Genomic DNA, 19,966 nt, shown 5'->3' with positions numbered 1-19,966 from the left:
TCGAGGGAGCGCTGTACCCCGTTCAGTTCTATCTGCATTCTTCTCCTTTGCTTTTCTGAATGGAAAATCAGAACTGCTAATGTTACAAGTTTACAAAATAACTCATTATGAACTTCTGTTTTGCAATACTAGCAGTTGTATCAATATTTCAAGCACTAAAATATCAAAGAAGGAGAAGAAGAAATACCTTTCCCAAATTATGTAAATCATCCTGTTTGTGTCTAGCATATATATATTTCTTTTTTTTTTTCCCAAATCACACGATTTTGGACAGATTCCTTTACTTTACTTAAGATCAAATGGTTTCCATTTCTTAGGCAAATAGTCCTGCTTTACATCTTATGCAATGGCTTTTAAAGTGATTATAGCGAACAAAATAATGTCATAAATCACTTCCATTGGTTATATAGGTCTCAAATGTGCAGTTACAAAAGAAACACATGTTATAGTAAATAATTTCAACATTGAAGACATCGACATTGTCCTATATATCATAATTGTCATTGTCTATTTATTATGTTTCTTTAGTATTTCTAAATGTATCACTATTTACTGTTTAACAGTTATCTATCATGTTATAGCAAACATGTATTTTTAATAATTTGATACTACACTAGTTTAAAGAAATCCCTATTTGCAAGCCATGCTTTCAGTTAGTGTTGCACTTCCTTGTACACCTGGAGGTTGAAATTGTACCCACCCATTCACCAGCTTCTCTGTTGCATTAACCAACCAGATGCTTCCCCAATTCACTGACATGCTTTCAGCCAGTAACATACTTTATCCCAATAGACATTGCTAAGTTTAAATGGCTGAGAAAGTGCAAGTGCAACATATTTCTGAGAGTATGGAATGGAAACTGAGAAGAACCAAATGTCGTACCAGATAATATGTTTTGAAATGAAAATGCATGCTTGTTATAACGTGTTGATGAAAATGCAAAACAGGTAAGCTTTCTGAAGGTTTTTTTGTTAGCTACAATCCCTGTAATGCACATTTGTGATGTTGCCTTTGCATTTTTCACAAAATGTAGTTCGAAATGCAGCTTGAAGCTGCGTAGAGACCGAGAAGACAAACCCAGGTGCTGTCACTGGCCTCATTTCTCCATTTCGGACTATTTTTGGCACTAGAGCGACAATTCTGCAATGCCAGAGAAGCACATTTTAAAATACAATCCAAGGACTACCTTCTGGTAAGAGCATGATTTTTTTTTTTTTTGCACACCTGGCACCAAAAGCTTTTTTTAAATGAATAAACTAGGAACAATATATTACACAATTATCTGTCAATCAGAAATGGTTCTCTGGCACATTACATGTTTGTAGGTTGCTATGGAAACACCCCAACCTTGACCTCACCCCCCCCCCACCCCACCTCCGCATTAACCCAGCATGTTCCTCTTGACTGATAGGCCAGCAGTGGGACCTCTTAATTTTTCAATTCTACCCTGGCAGTGGAGTAATGTCCTCTTTTTATTGCTAATCTATACTCTCAATCTGGCAGGCTCCGATCTGCTCGTCTCCCGATCAATAGGCTGCGATTGCTGGGAAGAGCTGCCGGAGATTGCCAGCAGTGCTCTCCTCCCTCCCCCTTCCCTGTTAACTCCATACACGCAAGAAAGGGCCAGAGCCGAGAAGCATATTGTGGGGCACATAGTGAAGCAACTCTGCTGCTGCACGTGGAAGTAAACCCAGTGGCAGTGGCTGTATAACTAAACACAACGGGTAAATTGCAGCGTACCAGTGATTTAGTCCACATCAAGTGGACTAAAATACAGATAAAATCCTGCAAATCTGTACTAACTTAATCCTGATTGCAGCGTACCAAACACATAATCCTAGTAATTGGTTTAACTGATCAGAACAGACAAACAGAAAACATTTCTAAACCTAACATGAAACACTGTACTACTACTATGGCTTCCAGTAGACTTCTGCAATATCATTTTGTAGTTTCTTTGACTACCTGATGTTAAATAAAATATCTTAATTATGTTCAAATAGTTTTTTTTTTTTTTTTGTTACTATGTCTCAGTCCTAAAATTCTAATGATGCAAAACATTTGGCCATAGATGTATAAACCCTTCTTTACTAATCTGTGGAATTCAGTGTCCGATAATATAAAATGGATCCCTGTACAAAAAGAAAGACACATTTTTTACATCAAACATATTTAAGAAAAAATAAATGTTATGTCTCTTTCATGCACATTTTAAACTGGCAGATCATACTTGCACTTAAGCTGCTGACACTGCAGCATAAGCACAGAAAAATTGAATTGAATGAAAATGGACCATTAGTTGTTTATAGTTAAAGTATATTAACTAAAATTGTATTGCGTTAAACTGAAAACGGTATCAAAAGGTATATGATTAAAACATGTATTTTAAATGTAGGGCCTATATATATATATATATATATATATATATATATATATATATATATATATATATATATATATATATATATATATATGTATACATACATACATACATACATATACGCACACACACACACAGAATAAAGTTGTACAGAATAAAGTTTTCAGATGTACCAGTCATTTCAGATGAAAAATGCAGCTGTCTCTGCAAAACAAAATGTAAGCAGTAAATGCTTAGGACAAGCAAGTGTACTAAATTAGTCTTATCCTTCACAGTATTAAGTTAATCCACTTGAACAGGATCATCATGAATCTGATTTGGTACGCTGCGATCAGGATCTTGTTTAGTCTCATTTAGCAGATGATCTACCTGTGATGATTAACTTCTGGTACACTGCAATCGGGATTAGCATATATTAACTTTAGTCCAATCTAAACCTGCTTAATCCACTAGTTAGACACATCGGGCAGGATTTTCAAAAAACAGTGTTATTTTATCAAACTCGTGGTATAGTAATGAAAGCTTTAGTAACAATTGATTTTCAAACGAAATGTGTTAGTTAAATCAATCCGTTAATGCTTTGAAATTGAGTCGACAAGGTTGTTAAAAAACTTAATTGTTGCAGGTCACCTACATCACTTCCTGTCTCAATCACTACATAAGGGGAACTCGTTAATCAAAATGCATGTTAACGAGATCAGAATGGAAGCATAATTCGCTGTTATGGAAACTACTAGCGTACAGCAAGAAGGCTCTCTCACCTGCGAGCAGCAGCCAAGTGGAAATTAAATTTAAAAAAATGTAAATATCTATTTTGTGTATAATTTGCAAACTGCATTTAAAATTGTGCATTTTGTCATGCAGAATGTACATTTAATTAGATAACTTCACATATACAATGCTGATTTACAATTATCTGGCATGTGGGTAAAAATCGGACGGCACAGATTTTAAAAGAAATAATTTATTTTATTTATTTTTTAGATGGAGCGGGGGTAAGCTATCTATCTATATTGGTTGGAATTTATTTTCTGTTGAATTTCTCCACTTTTGTATGTATTTTAGTATGCACGATTGTAGGCTATAAATAAATACGTTTGAAGTGTAATTTGTGTTTGTAGTTAGTTAGTTATTTTAGGCGAAACAGATTAGGTTACCTTCACTGTAAATAAAAAACGTGATTTGGTATAATTTAATGATAATGCTATTAATAATAAATGAATCATGATTTATGCAGCAGTTTTTAGTATTCTGTAAATATTTCGTCAAATAGTTAAAAAGTACAATGTGGGACTGTCGGGTCTTGTTTTCAAAAAATATCGGCACTAACATTACATACAAACCAATGGAATACCGTGTGGATATGTGTGTAGGTATGTATGTATTTAGAGAGAGAGAACACATGCATGTCTCCAGTCATATGTGATTTTCACAATCACGTCGCATTAAGTTCTAGCCAAATTTCTAGATATTTATTATTGGCATACATAGCCTTATTTTTTCACCCCATTGCCACTGTACTTTATGCATCCATGCATCCCTTCCTGCAATGTCATTGGGCAGTGTGTTCAAATCTCATTCATACCCACATGTATATAAAAGTCTAAACTATTTCCATAACTACAAATATTTAATTATCTAGGTAGTCTCTGTATTGTCGGTGCCACCGCCGTGGTCTGTTAAATTTCTATTCCAAGTGAGTTATACATTCTTTCGTTAATTAAAACCCTCCTTTTTCACGTGTAAATTAACTCCTGATAAATTCTGGCAATTAACACGGATTTGATTTTAGATTTCCATGCAAACAAAAGAAACATAAGATAGTAACATTATTTTGTAAATCAGTATAATTTCAGAAATCACATTAGGACGATTACTTAATACTAATACGAAATAGGCATAACGACCACTTGAAAATGCCAAAATCAATGCTACATACCAATTTCTTGATTAACACTGGAGTTATCATTTACGACCTTTTAAAAATCCTGCCCATCAAGTCAAGTGGACTAAACTTGGTACACCGCAACTGACCCAACATGTTTCAACTAGTAATCGTACCGGACTAGAATCTTAGGGATGTATGAAATACCTGTGGGTAAATGTGAAAAGCTTGCCAGAGGCAGCCTTATTTCAGACAGAAAAATTAAATACTACAAAACAGTATAATGACTGATTTTGTTAATCCACAATCTTGTTTATCCCTGTATTCCCCATTGATATTACACAGAAACGTCAATTAGCAAATTTTGCATCAGCCAGATGTCAGATGTGCACGTGTGGATGAGGTAGTGAAACAGTAATATGAAAAACAGGTTGATTAGGATATTGCAGTAGTTGACCTTAAACTTAAACTAGTATCCTGCAGTATCCATGGAGATTGCGATAGTCTGAGAACGGCTGACACGAAGACCTGGCCATCATTAGTTCCTAACACACCAATAACCCCACCAGCTGAGCACCTGGCATAGGTACATAAAGTGCTAATTCTCCCCTCATTAACACTTTATTAGGGGCCACTGTAGGTTAGTGTGGCCTGTTTTGTGTTTAGTGTAGAAATATGTTTTGTGGAGGTTTCACAAAGTTTTAAATCAGGGGTGTCCAATAACATTCCTGAAGGACCATTCCACTCTAGGTTAAAAAGGTAAAATGAGATCATTAACTACTTCAGGGTCTGGGTGGAGGTTTAATTGGTTCCATTAAACAATTTAGAACAAGGCTGGAACAAATACCAGGAGTGTAAAAGGACAACTTTGGCCACTCCTGCTTTGGAGAATTAGTTGTTTAAATTAAGTTGTTTCATGAATAACAAACTGAATTTTATTCTTTTAAAAAAACATTGAGTTTTTCTATCACGCTTTTATCAGACAAAGAAAAACACTGTTTTCACAAAACGTTTCGCACCATGCTAAGTTCACACCTTTTTTTGAGAACAGGGAAACTGCTAATGTTCAGAAGTACCCAGACACAGCTTAAGTGCATGAAGGCTCTCCTAATTTAACCTCCACCGTTTATTTGATGTCTTTTTTGACATCAACATTTAACTTAGCACGGCAGAAAATGCTTTGTGAATGTTGCCCTATAGTTCTCTGTAAACATTTGTTAGCAGTGCCTTGCTCTTTAAAATATGTTGCATTTGTGAAATGATCGCACCCACTGGCCTAATATTAATGAGAAATGTCCAAATGAGCTGACCATACATACCTTCAGGACTGACACTAATAACCAGTCTTTGAAACATGGTGCAAGAAGAGAATATAACCTCTGCTTCCAGTAAATGTCTCTGATTTAAATGAACTTGCACCAGTCCTGTCCTGTCCTGATTAACACATAGCTCTGCTCCCCACAACTAGGCAAAGGCTACCGTTAGCCTTGACAGGCTAGCTAAATTTATGAGCCAGCCGAGAATCTAGCTGTGCGACTTAATTGCAATATTAGCTTGTAATAACACTCGGCTAGTAATATTTCATGGTGGCTAATGTCATTTCTGCTGGGCTCTCCCTTGGGGCCCTCATGCCAATGCATCAGGCCCCTTTTCCAGTCTATAGGGTCATGTATTGATTCACGGCATGTTGCCATAATTGTTTGCCTTTTTAGGATGCAAGTATTGAACAAGAAAACTGCCACCAATTGGAAGATTTGCTGTGGTCCACATTTCTTTGATATTCCCTACACCTGTCTTTTCAAAATACTGCATGTTTCATAGCAGCAGATTTATTTAGAAGAAGATATCTTAAATGGTAACATTTCCAATTGTTATATCTAAGGCATAATTGACTCTAGGCTAATATATGACTTTTTATACTTCAAAAATCCATTTACACTTACATGTAGTTATCATTTACTAATATTTTAATACATGCACATGATATGTGACTATGAGGAGGGAACTCCATATATTACCAGCACGCGTTTAATAGGCACATTCCTGATGCGTGTATTTAATAATGTACAAGATTAGTTGAAGTGTTATATGTACCTGTGATTTTATGACTTCCTTTTGATTTTGTGTTTTCTTTTGTGGTATGCCCTTGGCGTGAAAGGCACTATGAATAGGGGAGCCAGGGATGATGTTGTAAAGGTAAGCTAATTAATTTTAAAGCCTTGATTAGCACGCTTTAAATCAGAGAATTAATTCATTTAGAAAGACTCATATAAAAGATCTGGTATGTACTATATTCATCCTCAGAACATTTAAAAACACTAGACAGACATAGATAGATAGATAGATAGATAGATAGATAGATAGATAGATAGATAGATAGATAGATAGATGCCTTGTTAACTTTTAAAGCCTTGATAATGTATACTGTGAGCTGAACAAGAAGAAAAAGGAAACAGCAATGAAAAAGGGAAATTTATGATGTGAGGAAAGGACACGGTGGAGGCATGAAATAACGGCACAGTGATTTACAAAGCGGCGCTTAATTTGAAACAATGCCGAGGAAGGAGGCGATGAATTTCGGTCATTAACCGCTTTACAGAGACAAGTGACGGTCATAATTTGCATCGGGCCGCCGGAGCCTCTCGTTGTGATGATTTATTTGTTAGTTTAAGGAGCCCATGGTTGCGCGCTCATAAATTTTGCATTTCTTAATAGGAAACTAAAATGCAGTTGTATGGTTTGGCTGGCCCTAAATCACCCGCACTGTTGTCACCCATAAACATATTAGAATTATTTTCGACTAATGAGCGACCAGGTTGCAATGTCTTCCATACAATCAAAGCCAATTATATAGACAACATTTTTCTTTTGCTCCCCTGTGAGCGAACCCACAGACACAACTAGCTTGTTATTTAGATGTGCAGCAATGTGGGAAAGTGCTGGTGTATTGCTTATTCTTTGGGGAGTGCTAATGGATCACAGCACACCTTAGGAGAGTTACACAAAGGCTTGTTTAGTTTTCCCTCTCATTAGTGTGCCCTGTTATTCAGGCTTTGATGCAGACAGGTGGAAACTTGTATTCTTCCCGTTACAAACAGACTATACATGCGTTGATGCTTTAAAGCTGAACAGTTTGTACTTCTGTAAGGCTCAGGGGTGTTAATAGTTCAGAGTTTAAACATTAGCCAAGTGTTAAAGGTTTTACCATTTTCAAAAATATGCAGGCAAAGTATAGGTGTTAGTGTAGCCATGGTGTTAACGAGGTAGCAGTTGTACAGTGTAGACCAGTTTATTTCATATTCAACGTTTCTTCCCTTTTCCGTATACAATTAAATTCTGTACACATACAGTCAAATACATGTTGCAGTAATGTATAATGGAGAGCTATTGCGATAACCTTTCTGATAGATTACAAACATTCACAAAAAGTAAAAAAAAAACTTTTAATACTAAAATGTAAACATTTAGGAAATTAAACAGAATATAACTACCTTAGCAAGGCTTAACTAAATAACGTATGCCAGAATTGGCTTTAATAGCTTCTGTACTGCAATACAAACTACCATACAGTATTTATTTATTTATTACATTTATATATATCATTTTCATACAAAAGTATCACAAAGCACTGTACAGTACATTAAAAAAGGGTATTTACATTTACACAACACAATACCTTTGTATAAAGGTCCCCAGGCATGTCACACACACACACACACAACTGCTACATATTAAATAGCATATTTAAAAAACAGTATATATAAATAAAATGTTAAAGCAGAAATTTGACAGTCACATTAAAACCCACTAAGATAAGAAAGACGTTTTTATAAAAGTCTGTTTTCAGTCTTGACTTAAAAACTGTAACAGTCCCAGATTCCATGATGGAGGAAGGAGGGTATATCATAATTTAGGGGCTCTGCATGAAAAAGTCCTTCCCCCTGTGTTAAATTGTGTTGACCCTAAGAATAACCAGTAGCACTGCTTCCTGTGATCTAAAAGTGAGATTTGGATGATACGGGTCAGTAACCTGCAAATAACTAGGTGCTAATCCATTTAGGGCTTTATAGATTGAAAGCAAAATCTTAAAAGCTATTCTATACTGCACAGGGTGCCAGTGCAAGGAGGCTAAAACGTGGGTAACATGTTCACTTTTCCTGGTTTTAGTCAGAATTCTAGCGGCTGTATTCTGAACAAGCTGTAACCGAGACAGCACACCTTTTGGGATACCAGAGAGAAGTGCATTACAGTAATCAATTCTAGATGAAACAAAGGCATGCATTAGTCTCTCGGCATTAGATAAAGAAATAATTGGTCTAATATTTCTCAAATGGTAAAAATATACTTTTGTAACTTCTCTAATATATGTCTCAAATGATAGATCAGGATCAAAGATGACCTCCAAATTGTTCATTTCTAGTTTAAGATTTAATGAGAGATTACTAGGGTCAAGCTCATGTAATCCCACATTTTTTTAGTTGGTTCTGAGAGCCCACTAGCATAACCTTTGTTTTATCTGAATTTAGCATTAAATAATTCTGCAAGACAAGCAGCAAGTGACTCCCCAGCAGAAGTATTTCCTGGCTTTAGGGACAGATATAGCTGGGTATCATCTGCATAGCAATGGAAGTTCACTCCGTGTGTGCGGATAGTATCACCTAACGGTAGCATATATAATGAAAATAACAAAAGGACCTAGAATAAAGTGTATAAAGCAAAGGACTATAGCGTGAAAGAAGACCGATCGGACATCACTAGCTTGTTGTCCCCAACCATAAAATAGGCTCATCATGGTACTGAGAGATGCCAGTCATTGGAGAACACCTAAGTGGCAAGTCTAACAGTCTACATCCGTCACAGCCCCTGGAATTGTGCAGGAAAGGGACAGGAGGAAGGCTCTGAGCAAAGACCACACAAAATCCTGTTGCCATTCACTGACTTCTGTTAAAACGCTACCTGGAAAATCCCAATATATTGACCCACCGAACATTACATATTGAAACCACAGTGCACACCAAATATTGACTCATGTCATCCACTGAAGGATAACATCATTATAGTATTTCACATTGTAGAATAAATCTGAAATGTTTCAAAAAGGAGTTCAAATACTTTTAAAAACACACTCACAACACTTCCCTGTTTCTTCCAGAAAGAAACAAAAATAAATAAAAGATTTGAACACTGAACCCAAACCTATATAAACTATAATACCTGTAGACACATTTGTTTTCAAAGACAGGTACTGCAGTGAGATCAGTTTTCAATGATCATGTTTAGGTCATGAAATCCAAATTAAGAACATGATCAAGTGATATCCTGGTAAACTACAAAGCGTGCACAATAGAGTGATACCCTCAAACTAACACAGGAATAATACTATTGAGTGTCTTAATAACATAACTGTGGTCACCTTAAGTGGTCTGTAAAAGTTGAGCTTGTGAGACAATTATGCACATGCAAAGCCCCTTTGCAACCCCAGTCCAGCTCTGTAGGGGAGAAAGGGGGTGATGCTCCTTACCTGTCGATGATCACTGGATCAGAGGGGGTCTCGTTACGATTCCCACAGCTCTTCTTGTCACAACACCGGCTAAAACAAAATGAAAAAAAACAACAAATGTCACCTTTTTATCAATTTTAAATCAATGCACAGTTGTGCCTTTTTTCTTTCGATTAAATCGAATGTCTTAAATGCAATATCTGGTTCCTCATTTTACCCAGTTTTAGAGCTGGGGAGGGAATGAGGCACATGCATAGCTCAGGGTCACATAATGTGTCAGTGATAGCTTGAATTCAAACCAGGGACACCCTGGCTCACAGTTCTCTGCTCCAACCTCTGAACCAAACTGTCTCTCTGCTGCAACCCTCAAAAAGTTCACAATGGAAAACGTGCCAAGGTTACACTGTGCTTTGTTTTATAGCACTCTGATTGGCCAGAATCCAAGAAGAGACTTTTGACGTCTTGAAAGCAAATGCTTTATTGAATAGTTTATCTAATAAGCAGTGTACATTTTTTAAATCTACTATCACTATTACTTTGATTAACACTGACAAACACTTTTTACAGGTGTTTCTAAATTTTCTTAGGGCATTCAGACTACAGAAATCTTTGTGACAGATAGATAGATAGATAGATAGATAGATAGATAGATAGATAGATAGATAGATAGATAGATAGATAGACAGACAGATAGATAGATAGATAGATAGATAGATCCCCCCCCCATGTAAAACATACAATCATTTTCAGCTTGATGGTCTTTGAAACATACAATACCTGTCAATAATCATTTTTTTTCAAAATAAATACAAATATGGCACGGGTTTACAATGTGACTTGACCGCACCCAATTATATGTAACCATGACAACCTGCACAGATTCAATTGGAGTATGACTTGAACTACTGTACATCCCACAGTATGAGCCACAGTGAGTAGATGAGCAAACTAAACAAGCCTTGCTATAAATCATTTAAAAATGCATTTAATTTCCGAATCCAAAAGGCTATAAACTATTTATTTTCGTGACTGTTACCATGGCTCGCACCACACTAATTTATTCCCTTAGCAGTGTGGACCATTAGCAAAGGTTCCAGGAGACCAATTAGCTTTGGAGACCCAGTGGTGCTGCTGTGGGATAGTTTTCTCAAACAGAAACTGAGATGTTACAAACAAACAGGACTCACACAGCTTGGCTGTGTCCTGGGAGCCCACGCCTCTTAGACATGAAAATAAATGTGGGCAGAGCTCTTTAAAATAATCTTAATGATAACCTCCTGAGAATTACCACGTTAACACCCCACTGAATAATAAGAGTCTTTGGAAAACAATGTAGGCACCCTGTTTTTGTGGAGGTAATTACTGCCAAGTTGAAATGATGTACGATATTAAACAATAAACAACAGCTACAAAATGTCAACTTCTGTGATTTAGGGTGGTTCCGTGAGGCATGATGTCCTGTTTTTTATTTTATTTTCAATTGAAGCTGCCAGTGCAAGTATTTGGCAAGTCCCAGTTTTTTAAAACCAAGAAAAGTAAGTTTTAAGACATCACCGGGCTCTTCATCGTTGTACAACTTAAGATCTGTTAATTTAATTAAACTGGTTGTTCCCAGGATATCACCAGTTTCTAGTCATCACTTGTTTCAGTTTGCAGCAGCCAATAACTAGAATGAGTTTCAACAAAAGTAAAAAATTAGAAAGGTTCATATCTGAGGTTGCTTTTAGTCGTAGGGTCGTCTCATTGTTGACTGACATCTGTGCCTGCTAAGTTGCTGCCGAGTTTTATGTTTTCAATGTATTATGTGTTTTGTCTTATTTATTGTGTATATGTTGTTTGCTGTGGTAGTGTCAGCCTCTTGCCAGGTCATCCTTGTAAATGAAAATGCGTTCTCAATTGACTCATCTGAATAAATACAGGTTTTGACTGTTTGATTGATTTTAATTGGAGTTAACAGTCTTGCAGCAGACCGAGATCAAATGGTTTTTAATAGAGACTCTATCAGCCCCAGTAAGGACTGTGGGTTGGCAGAATTCAATCTCTCCAACTTGCCCTGAAAGTAGAAGTTACCTAATGAGCCTTCAATGCGAAAGATGTGAGAAGTGGGTTAAAATATCAGACTGCAGAAAAATATGCAGTCTGAAAAAGAAGGCTGTGAATATATTATATAGTGAAGGAAATATTGGAGGTTTAGTGAATTCATTTCTAAACAGCAATTATGCAAAAACCAGACACATACAGATGATATTTGACTTGTTTGTAATGTCTGGTTGCAGCCACAGATGTGAACGCTATTTTGGACAGGTTCATTTTGGTTTCACTGTATTTTATAAAAATAAAAAAAAACTTAATTGCTTAAGTTTGGCGGGTGAAAAATAGGGGACACGGAGTTTGCCTGTTGATCCTTAGTCCTTCTGATTGGCAAGTGTGTTACAGTGGTACTCAAACTGGAAATTTGAACAGAAAAAATATATAAATTTTTTCAGGGGGAAAAAATTGATTGGCCTTGAGTGGGTTATCAGTATTCAAACTGTAAAGCACGATTACTCACCGATATTTAAAATGATACGCTCACCCCCCCCCTTTTTTTTTTTTTTGGCAAACCAAGTTCCTGACCCGGTTGTGTCATCCAAAAGCCATTACTGCACCAAGGATTAAGTTGAAAAGCACTGTCTGAATATCAGCAACCTTCCAACCCCGGAAAAAAAAATAAAACCTGTGATTTATATCATCTTTTTGCAGGACGCAAGCAGTAATTACAGGACACAAATAGGCATCTGTAGCCAAATCTAATCATATTCAGCAATCTGCTTCGTTTTTAACAGCAGGGCATCACACCTTGTCACAATTTCCCTCTTCCAGATTGGCACGCTGCCACTTAAAAGTCGCAATACGTTTACTCTTGTGTGTATATGCTTTTTTTGGGGGGGCGGGGGGCAAACTTTTGATTGAAATTGCTTTTTTTGTATTACATTGTTATTGTGGTGTATTATTAAGAATCAATTTAAAATTGTCAAGATAATTAATTGAAATCCTACTAGCTTAAATTACACTAAATTATTTATTTCTTAGCAGATGCCATTATCCATGGAAACTTGCAATTGTTAGAAAATACCACATTATTTTACATACAATTACCCATTTATACTGTTGGGTTTTTACTGAAGCAATCTAGGTAAAGTACCTTGCTCAAGGGTACAGCAGCAGTGTCCTCCACCTGGGATTGAACCCACGACCCTCCGGTCGAGAGTCCAGAGCCCTAACCACTACTCCACACTGCTGCCTGTGACAATATATAACATGTAGTTCCTTAACGTATACAATGAAGTGGAGTGACAAGTCATGATGGAAATGAAAGTCACTAGGCATGGCATCATCATGGTACAGCACAGGGAGACATGTTAACAAGTAAGTAAAAGGACACAGAGGTGAAACAGTTTGCCACCACTGGTGTCTGCAGGAAAGCAGCGACTGGGATTCAAACCAAGGATGTCCTGACTCACTGTGTCCCATGCAGAGAAATCACATATGACTCATACATATTTGATACAAGACTGCATATGGCAACTAAAAATAAAGTAACTCATCTCCGCATGTTAATAACCATGTGTGAATGGAAATCAGAACTAATAAAACTGAATAAATGCATTCCTCAAGTCATGCATGTGTTTCCTTACTTAGTAACATTTTCGTAATCAAAACCAGTGTTTCCGTTTTGTAGCGGGCAAACTAACATACAACATATATACAGAAGCTAGAATATTGTATGAATGTGGTTGTTTTTTTTGGTTTTTTTTAGGGTGGGGGGGGGTTACTGTCTGATAAAATTCCATATATATCAACACTCACAAGCATTTTGGTTTGTGTTATTTTATGCTTAGAATCTTTTGTCCCCATGTTTTAACACCACATGACCTTCACTGGAACAGGCCATGTTAAAGGCTACATTATCTTAATGTAAAATACCTGTAATATCCTGTTATATGGGTTTGGTATAATTCTCTGTTTTTGTTTCTAATTTAATAATTATTTACCAGGATTTTTTTTTTTTATTACTCCAGCAAAAATTGCTTCGAAAAAGACTCAAGGTTGACGGGGAGAGGCATATCAGTTTTCCACAGTGTAATGAATCTCCTCCTCGCGGCCGATGAGTTAATAACACATCAGCATAAGACACATACTTATTATTTTTTTTATTATTCATTTGTATTTTTATAGCACTTTTAATACAGTAGTATGTCAAAGCACTGTACAGTAGATAGTAGGAAAATCAAACCACAATACATACTGACCTCTCGTCTACAGCTTTCTCTTTAGTTGAATGGTAAGACGTTCATCTTTGAACTATATGCAAAGTTCAATGCAGTTCAATGAACAGTTCTTCACCTATAGGCTTCATGGCACAGTGCAACACTAACACGCTTCCCAACCTCATGTAACTGGCAGTGTTGTGTGACGCACTGCCATAACGGATTCTCTCCTGTCCGCTGTCAGTGAGATGAGGTTAAAATCTCTAAACCCACTAATGCAGATGAGCCCGGCGCTTCTGAACTGTGAATAAGATGCTGTGGTGGTGCGTGTGGTCAATGGTTCACGCCCAGCCTCCATCCTGTTACATTAGTACCTTGACCCGGATCTCATAGTGGCTGCGACCAATGCCAAGGTTAAATGGGGGAAGAGTGTAACGGACAGTGTTGTGTGATACACTGCCGTTACAGATTCTGTCCTGTTCCCTGTTGGTGATATGAGATGAGGTTAAAAGCTCTAAAACCAGTAATGAAGATGAGCCCGACTCTTCTGCATTGTGGTTAAGACGCTCACTTGCAGTGCAGGGGGTCGCCGGATCACTCCCAGTCTCCACCCTGTTGCACTCACAAGAACTTTACATTTTTGCTGGAATAGTTAGTAAGCATTTCAAATAGTGATCTAAGCAGAAACAACAATAGAGTATTATAAAGAAAATACACATGAGGATATATATATATATATTTTTTTTTTTTAATAGATTATACAAAGATCTCTTTCACGTTACAAATGAGCAACAAAACAACATGCCAGTGCTTTAGAGATATCAAATTATTTTACTTTGTTGTTTGGGCACAGCTTCATAGAATAAACAGGTGCTTTTCTTCTACTAAACAATGACTCTTACCTGCACATGATCTCGTGTGTAAGTAGAACACGACACATCTCTGGATTCTTGTCTTGGCCCTCGTAAATAATGGCCTGAAATCAGAAATCAAAGCAGGGGTTTCCTTTAATTGTAATCGTGTACTGCATATGATGTTCAAAGTCCACTTTTCTGCAATTAATTATCTTCAGTGCCACCTCCACTGCCACCTTTACCACTTTGTAGTTGAACTTCTCTAACACCTATTTGGCAGGAATCACAGATTCCAATTCACCCTTACCTAAGCTAACATAAGGTAGTCCAACATTAGTGTTAATCAGGTTGAAAGACAATTTTTAATTGTGAAAAACCTATAAAAGTGCAGTGCCATCCTTTACCACTGAAAATGTGTGATACAGAGACTCAAATGCCTGTGTACCAACATGCAAAGAGATGGCTTCTCTATAATGTGTCAGAAATCCAATATAAATCCTCTACGCAACTCGGTTTTTCTCAATTTTCATATAAAAAGCAGAACACCGTTTTAATTCATACTGTGGAGGGTAATTGCTTTTCATCAACTTAAGTCTCAATTAATTTCATGAATCTAGCGAGATGACGTCACTGCCCTGTGTCGTTACTAGTGCATTGCTTAAAAAAACACTTCAGAAGTAGATATTTAATTTGCTTTGTGTTATTGTGCAATGCGTGTGTATATGATAACAGTACAACATTAATGCTTTGTTGTTCTGTATATTTTAGTTTGTGATGTTCTATTGGATTTAGGTCAGGAGAAAAAAGCTGGCTACGGCAAGACCTCGATATTGTTTTCTTGAAGTCGTGCAATTGTAATCCTAGCACTGTGTGGGATGTTCTCTGGCCAACAGAAGACGGCTGTCAACTGTCATCTCTCAGCTGTCAACATGTTACCCCTGAACAGCCTACGAGCATGCAAACCATTTTCATGCAGACGGCGAGCTACAGTCATTCTGCTGATGTGCAGGTTGTTTCTTCCTGGAATTTCTCGTGCTGTAGCCACTGCAGTCTGAAAATGATTACGCAGATGGATCAGTTGGATGTGACCATCTTGGGCCAGTGTGGTGACCCTCTGCCTTCCAGGACGTGGCCTGTCCCTCACAGAGCCTATTTCCTGGTTTCTCTGGACTAGTCTGCTGATTGTTGAAGCAGAACATCTCATTCTCCAGGCAACTTCTCTCACAGACAGGCCGCCTTCAAATCATGCCGATAGCAACTAGGCGATCTTCATTACGCAAGCGGGGCATGGTCGTATCTTCGACCATGGTCGCTGTTCTTGCGTTAATTAATATAATGTCTTTTTGAATGTCTATTTATACAGATTCTTAAATCAACTAATTTTGGCAATTTTAAGTCAACTCAAATACCAAACACGAAGCACCTGGTGTTTTTATGAAATCATATGATGAGATAAATAACGTTATCTATGAAAAACTTAGACTTGCGTTTAAATTGTGCATCAGAATATATATATATATATATATATATATATATATATATATATATATATATATATATATATATATACAGTGTCGACATATGTCAAACCTAAAATGTTATTAGATCTTAATTTAAGTCCTAATAATAGATAAAGATAACCTGATTAAACAAATGACACAAAAACATACTTTATCCACAAATGATTCAAAATTCAATAACCTTTAGAACCTTTAGATTCAATAACTGGTGGCACCCCCTTGAGCAGCAATGACTTCAACTAAGTCTCTCACATCGGTTTTGAGGAATTTTGGCCCATTCCTCCTTACAGAACTGCTTCAACTCAGTGACATTTGAGGGCTTCCTTGCATGGACAGCTCGCTTCAGGTCCTGCCACAACATTTCGATGGGGTTTAGGTCCGGACTTTGAATAGGCCATTCTAAAGCGCAGAATTTCTTCTTCTGCAGCCATTCTTTTGTAGATCTGCTTGTATGTTTAGGATCATTGTCTTGCTGCATGACCCACTTTCGGTTCAGCTTCAGCTCACAGACGGATGGCCTGACATTCTCCTCTAGAATCTTCTGATACAATGCAGAATTCATAAGAACATAAGAACATAAGAAAGTTTACAAACGAAAGGAGGCCATTCAGCCCATCTTGCTCGTTTGGTTGTTAGTAGCTTATTGATCCCAGAATCTCATCAAGCAGCTTCTTGAAGGATCCCAGGGTCTCAGCTTCAACAACATTACTGGGGAGTTGGTTCCAGACCCTCACAATTCTCTGTGTAAAAAAGTGCCTCCTATTTTCTGTTCTGAATGGCCCTTTTATCTAATCTCCATTTGTGACCCCTGGTCCTTGTTTCTTTTTTCAGGTCAAAGACCCCTGGGTCGACATTGTCTATACCTTTTAGGATTTTGAATGTTTGAATCAGATCGCTGCGTAAATGGTTGTGTCAATGATGGCAAGCCCTCCAGGTCCTGAGGCAGCAAAGCAGACCCAAACCATCACACTCCCACCACCATACTTGACGGTTGGGATGAGGTTCTTCTGTTCGAATACAGGGTTTGGTTTTCGCCAAACATAACGTTTCTCATTGAGGCCAAAAAGTTCTACCTCTGTCCAGAGAACATTGTTCCAGAAGTCTTGTTGATCATCTATGTGCTCTTTGGCGAACTTCAGACGGGCAGCAATGTTCTTTTTAGAGAGCAGTGGTTTCCTCCTGGCTATCCTTCCACGAACACCATTCTTGTTCAGTCTTTTTCTGACAGTTGAGTCATGAACACTCACATTAGTCAAGGCGAGAGTGGCCTGCAGATCCCTGGATATTACTCTGGGGTTCTTTGTGACTTCCTTGATGGTTTTCCAGTGTCTCAGGAAATAAGTTGATCGGGAAATAAATTGATCAAGCTCTAGAATTTAAAGGGGAGGTTCCATTGTTTCTAATGTAAACAAGCCTAGGCTTGGAAATAAGTAGATCAGGCTGTTGATTGTGGCCTGTGGAATGTTGTCCCACTCCTCTTCAATGGCTGTGCGATGTTGCTGGATATTAGCGGGAACTGGAATACGCTGTCGTACATGTCGATCCAGAGCATCCCAAACATGCTCAATGGGTGACATGTCTGGTGAGTATGCAGGCCATGGGAGAACTGGGACATTTTCAGCTTTCAGGAATTGTGTACAGATCCTTGCGACATGGGGCCGTGCATTATCATGCTGAAACATGAGGTGATGGCGGCGGATGAATGGCACGACAACGGGCCTCAGGATCTCGTCACGGTATCTGTGATAAAATGCAAGTGTGTTCGTTGTCCGTAGCTTATGCCTGCCCATACCATAACCCCACCGTCACCATGGGGCACTCTGTTCACAACGCTGACATCAGCAAACCGCACACCCACATGACGCTATACACGCTGTCTGCCATCTGCCCGGTACAGTTGAAACCGGGATTCATCCGTGAAAAGCACACTTCTCCAGCGTGCCAGTGGCCATCGAAGGTGAGAATTTGCCCACTGCAGTCGGTTACGACGCCGAACTGCAGTCAGGTCAAGACCCTGGTGAGGACGACGAGCATGCAGATGAGCTTCCCTGAGACGGTTTCTGACAGTTGGTGCAGAAATTCTTCGGTTGTGCAAACCCACAGTTTCATCATTTATATATATATATTTATATATATATATATATATATATATATATATATATATATATATATATATATAACAGACATGGCAAATGAAAAATAGTTCTGTGTGATATGCAAGATTATATATATATATATATATATATATATATATATATATATATATATATATATATATATATATATATATATTAAACAGGATCAACACAGCAGCTCTTGAGCCTCTATTTAAAAGTTTTAGACAGCAAAAAGTAAACAAACCAGATTATGCACGTGCAAGCATAGTGATCTCTGTGGAAAGCTATCTGGGTCAAAAAAGCATTGTGCTGCTTTAGCGCAAATGAGAATCTCATGACCAGGGATTAAAATATTAAAAATCTGCAAGTATAAAAAAGGGCTAAAAATGGGTTTTCCCTGCCACATTATAAGACAAACAAATAGTAATATTGGGTAACAGTTAACACAGGAAGTATTTATTGTTGTTCTTGTTACACTTCTGTCTCTTTATGTTGTATTTCAGTTTATAACTAATTATCCTTTAACTGTGACCTTGTATGACACTGTAACATGTGTAAGTCACTTTGGATAAAAGCATCTGCTAAATAAACAAATAAAATAAAAATGGTTACACTTTCAAATTCTAAGCAAGTTAGAAGCTTACCAGCGCCATTACTCAATAAAACAAACATACTTTTTTTTTTTTTTTTTCTTCAAATATTACAAATAGTTCCCTGTTGTAAAAATATTAATGTTAGTTCAACTCTGAGTTAGTCTTCATCATCCGGACAGCTATTGTTAAAATAGAGCTGCAGCATTCCAGCTACAATTGGTCTGATTTTGGAATGGCACCACCTCCCATGTGCTTGCTGAAAAAATCTCGAACTGCGGTTGATCCTGTTTGTACAGAGGAATGTTGCCTTTTACAGTAATTTTGACAAAATATGAAACAACAGTTTCACGCTGTTCTTTGGCAGTTGTAAGACACTGAAATGATCCAAACACAGTGGTCTGTTTCAGTGTTTTCGATGGCCCTGCTGTTTCAGCCTCATCTCGTTTACGTTTCCTTGCATTCAATTTATGTTTAGTGCTTCCCATGTGTTCTACAATGGTCTACCTACAAGTGTAACAGCACATTAATATCGATGTGAAATTCATCCTTGCCAAACCCGATCTTTGAACAGCTCTGAATACTGAAGTAACCTGCACTTGAATATCTGAAGCAGTTTTATTAGACAAGTATGTTGAGAGTATGACCAGACTGCACCCAGCTACCTCCAGACCCTCATCTCTCCCTACACCCCCACTCGACCTCTCCGCTCCGCCTGCACTAGAAGACTAGCTCTACCTCCGCTACGCTCCCCTGCCTCCAGAGCCCGCTCCTTCTCCACCCTTGCTCCGCAGTGGTGGAATGACCTTCCTACAGATGTCAGGACTGCCCAGTCCCTGACCACATTCCGGCGCCTCCTTAAGACTCACC

General features: G+C 37.7%; 1 protein-coding gene across 8 annotated transcripts in view; it reads right to left on the bottom strand.

The window, feature by feature from the left end:
* Positions 1–19,966, bottom strand: part of LOC117408375 (transcription factor COE3-like) — a 166,422-nt gene that overhangs the window by 122,770 nt on the left and 23,686 nt on the right. For all 8 annotated transcript variants that reach the window (XM_059003949.1, XM_059003921.1, XM_059003913.1 and 5 more), the window contains 2 exons: positions 14,918–14,991; positions 9,787–9,855 (listed from right to left, as the gene is read on the bottom strand). In XM_059003949.1, the coding sequence (XP_058859932.1) occupies positions 9,787–9,855; positions 14,918–14,991 (143 nt within the window). The remainder of the gene's footprint in view (positions 1–9,786; positions 9,856–14,917; positions 14,992–19,966) is intronic.

The sequence above is a fragment of the Acipenser ruthenus genome, chromosome 2 (genome assembly GCF_902713425.1).
Source record: "Acipenser ruthenus chromosome 2, fAciRut3.2 maternal haplotype, whole genome shotgun sequence".
Lineage (NCBI taxonomy): Eukaryota > Metazoa > Chordata > Actinopteri > Acipenseriformes > Acipenseridae > Acipenser > Acipenser ruthenus.
The sequence above is the reverse complement of the archived record's forward strand: the minus strand, read 5'-3'. Positions and strand labels throughout refer to the sequence as shown.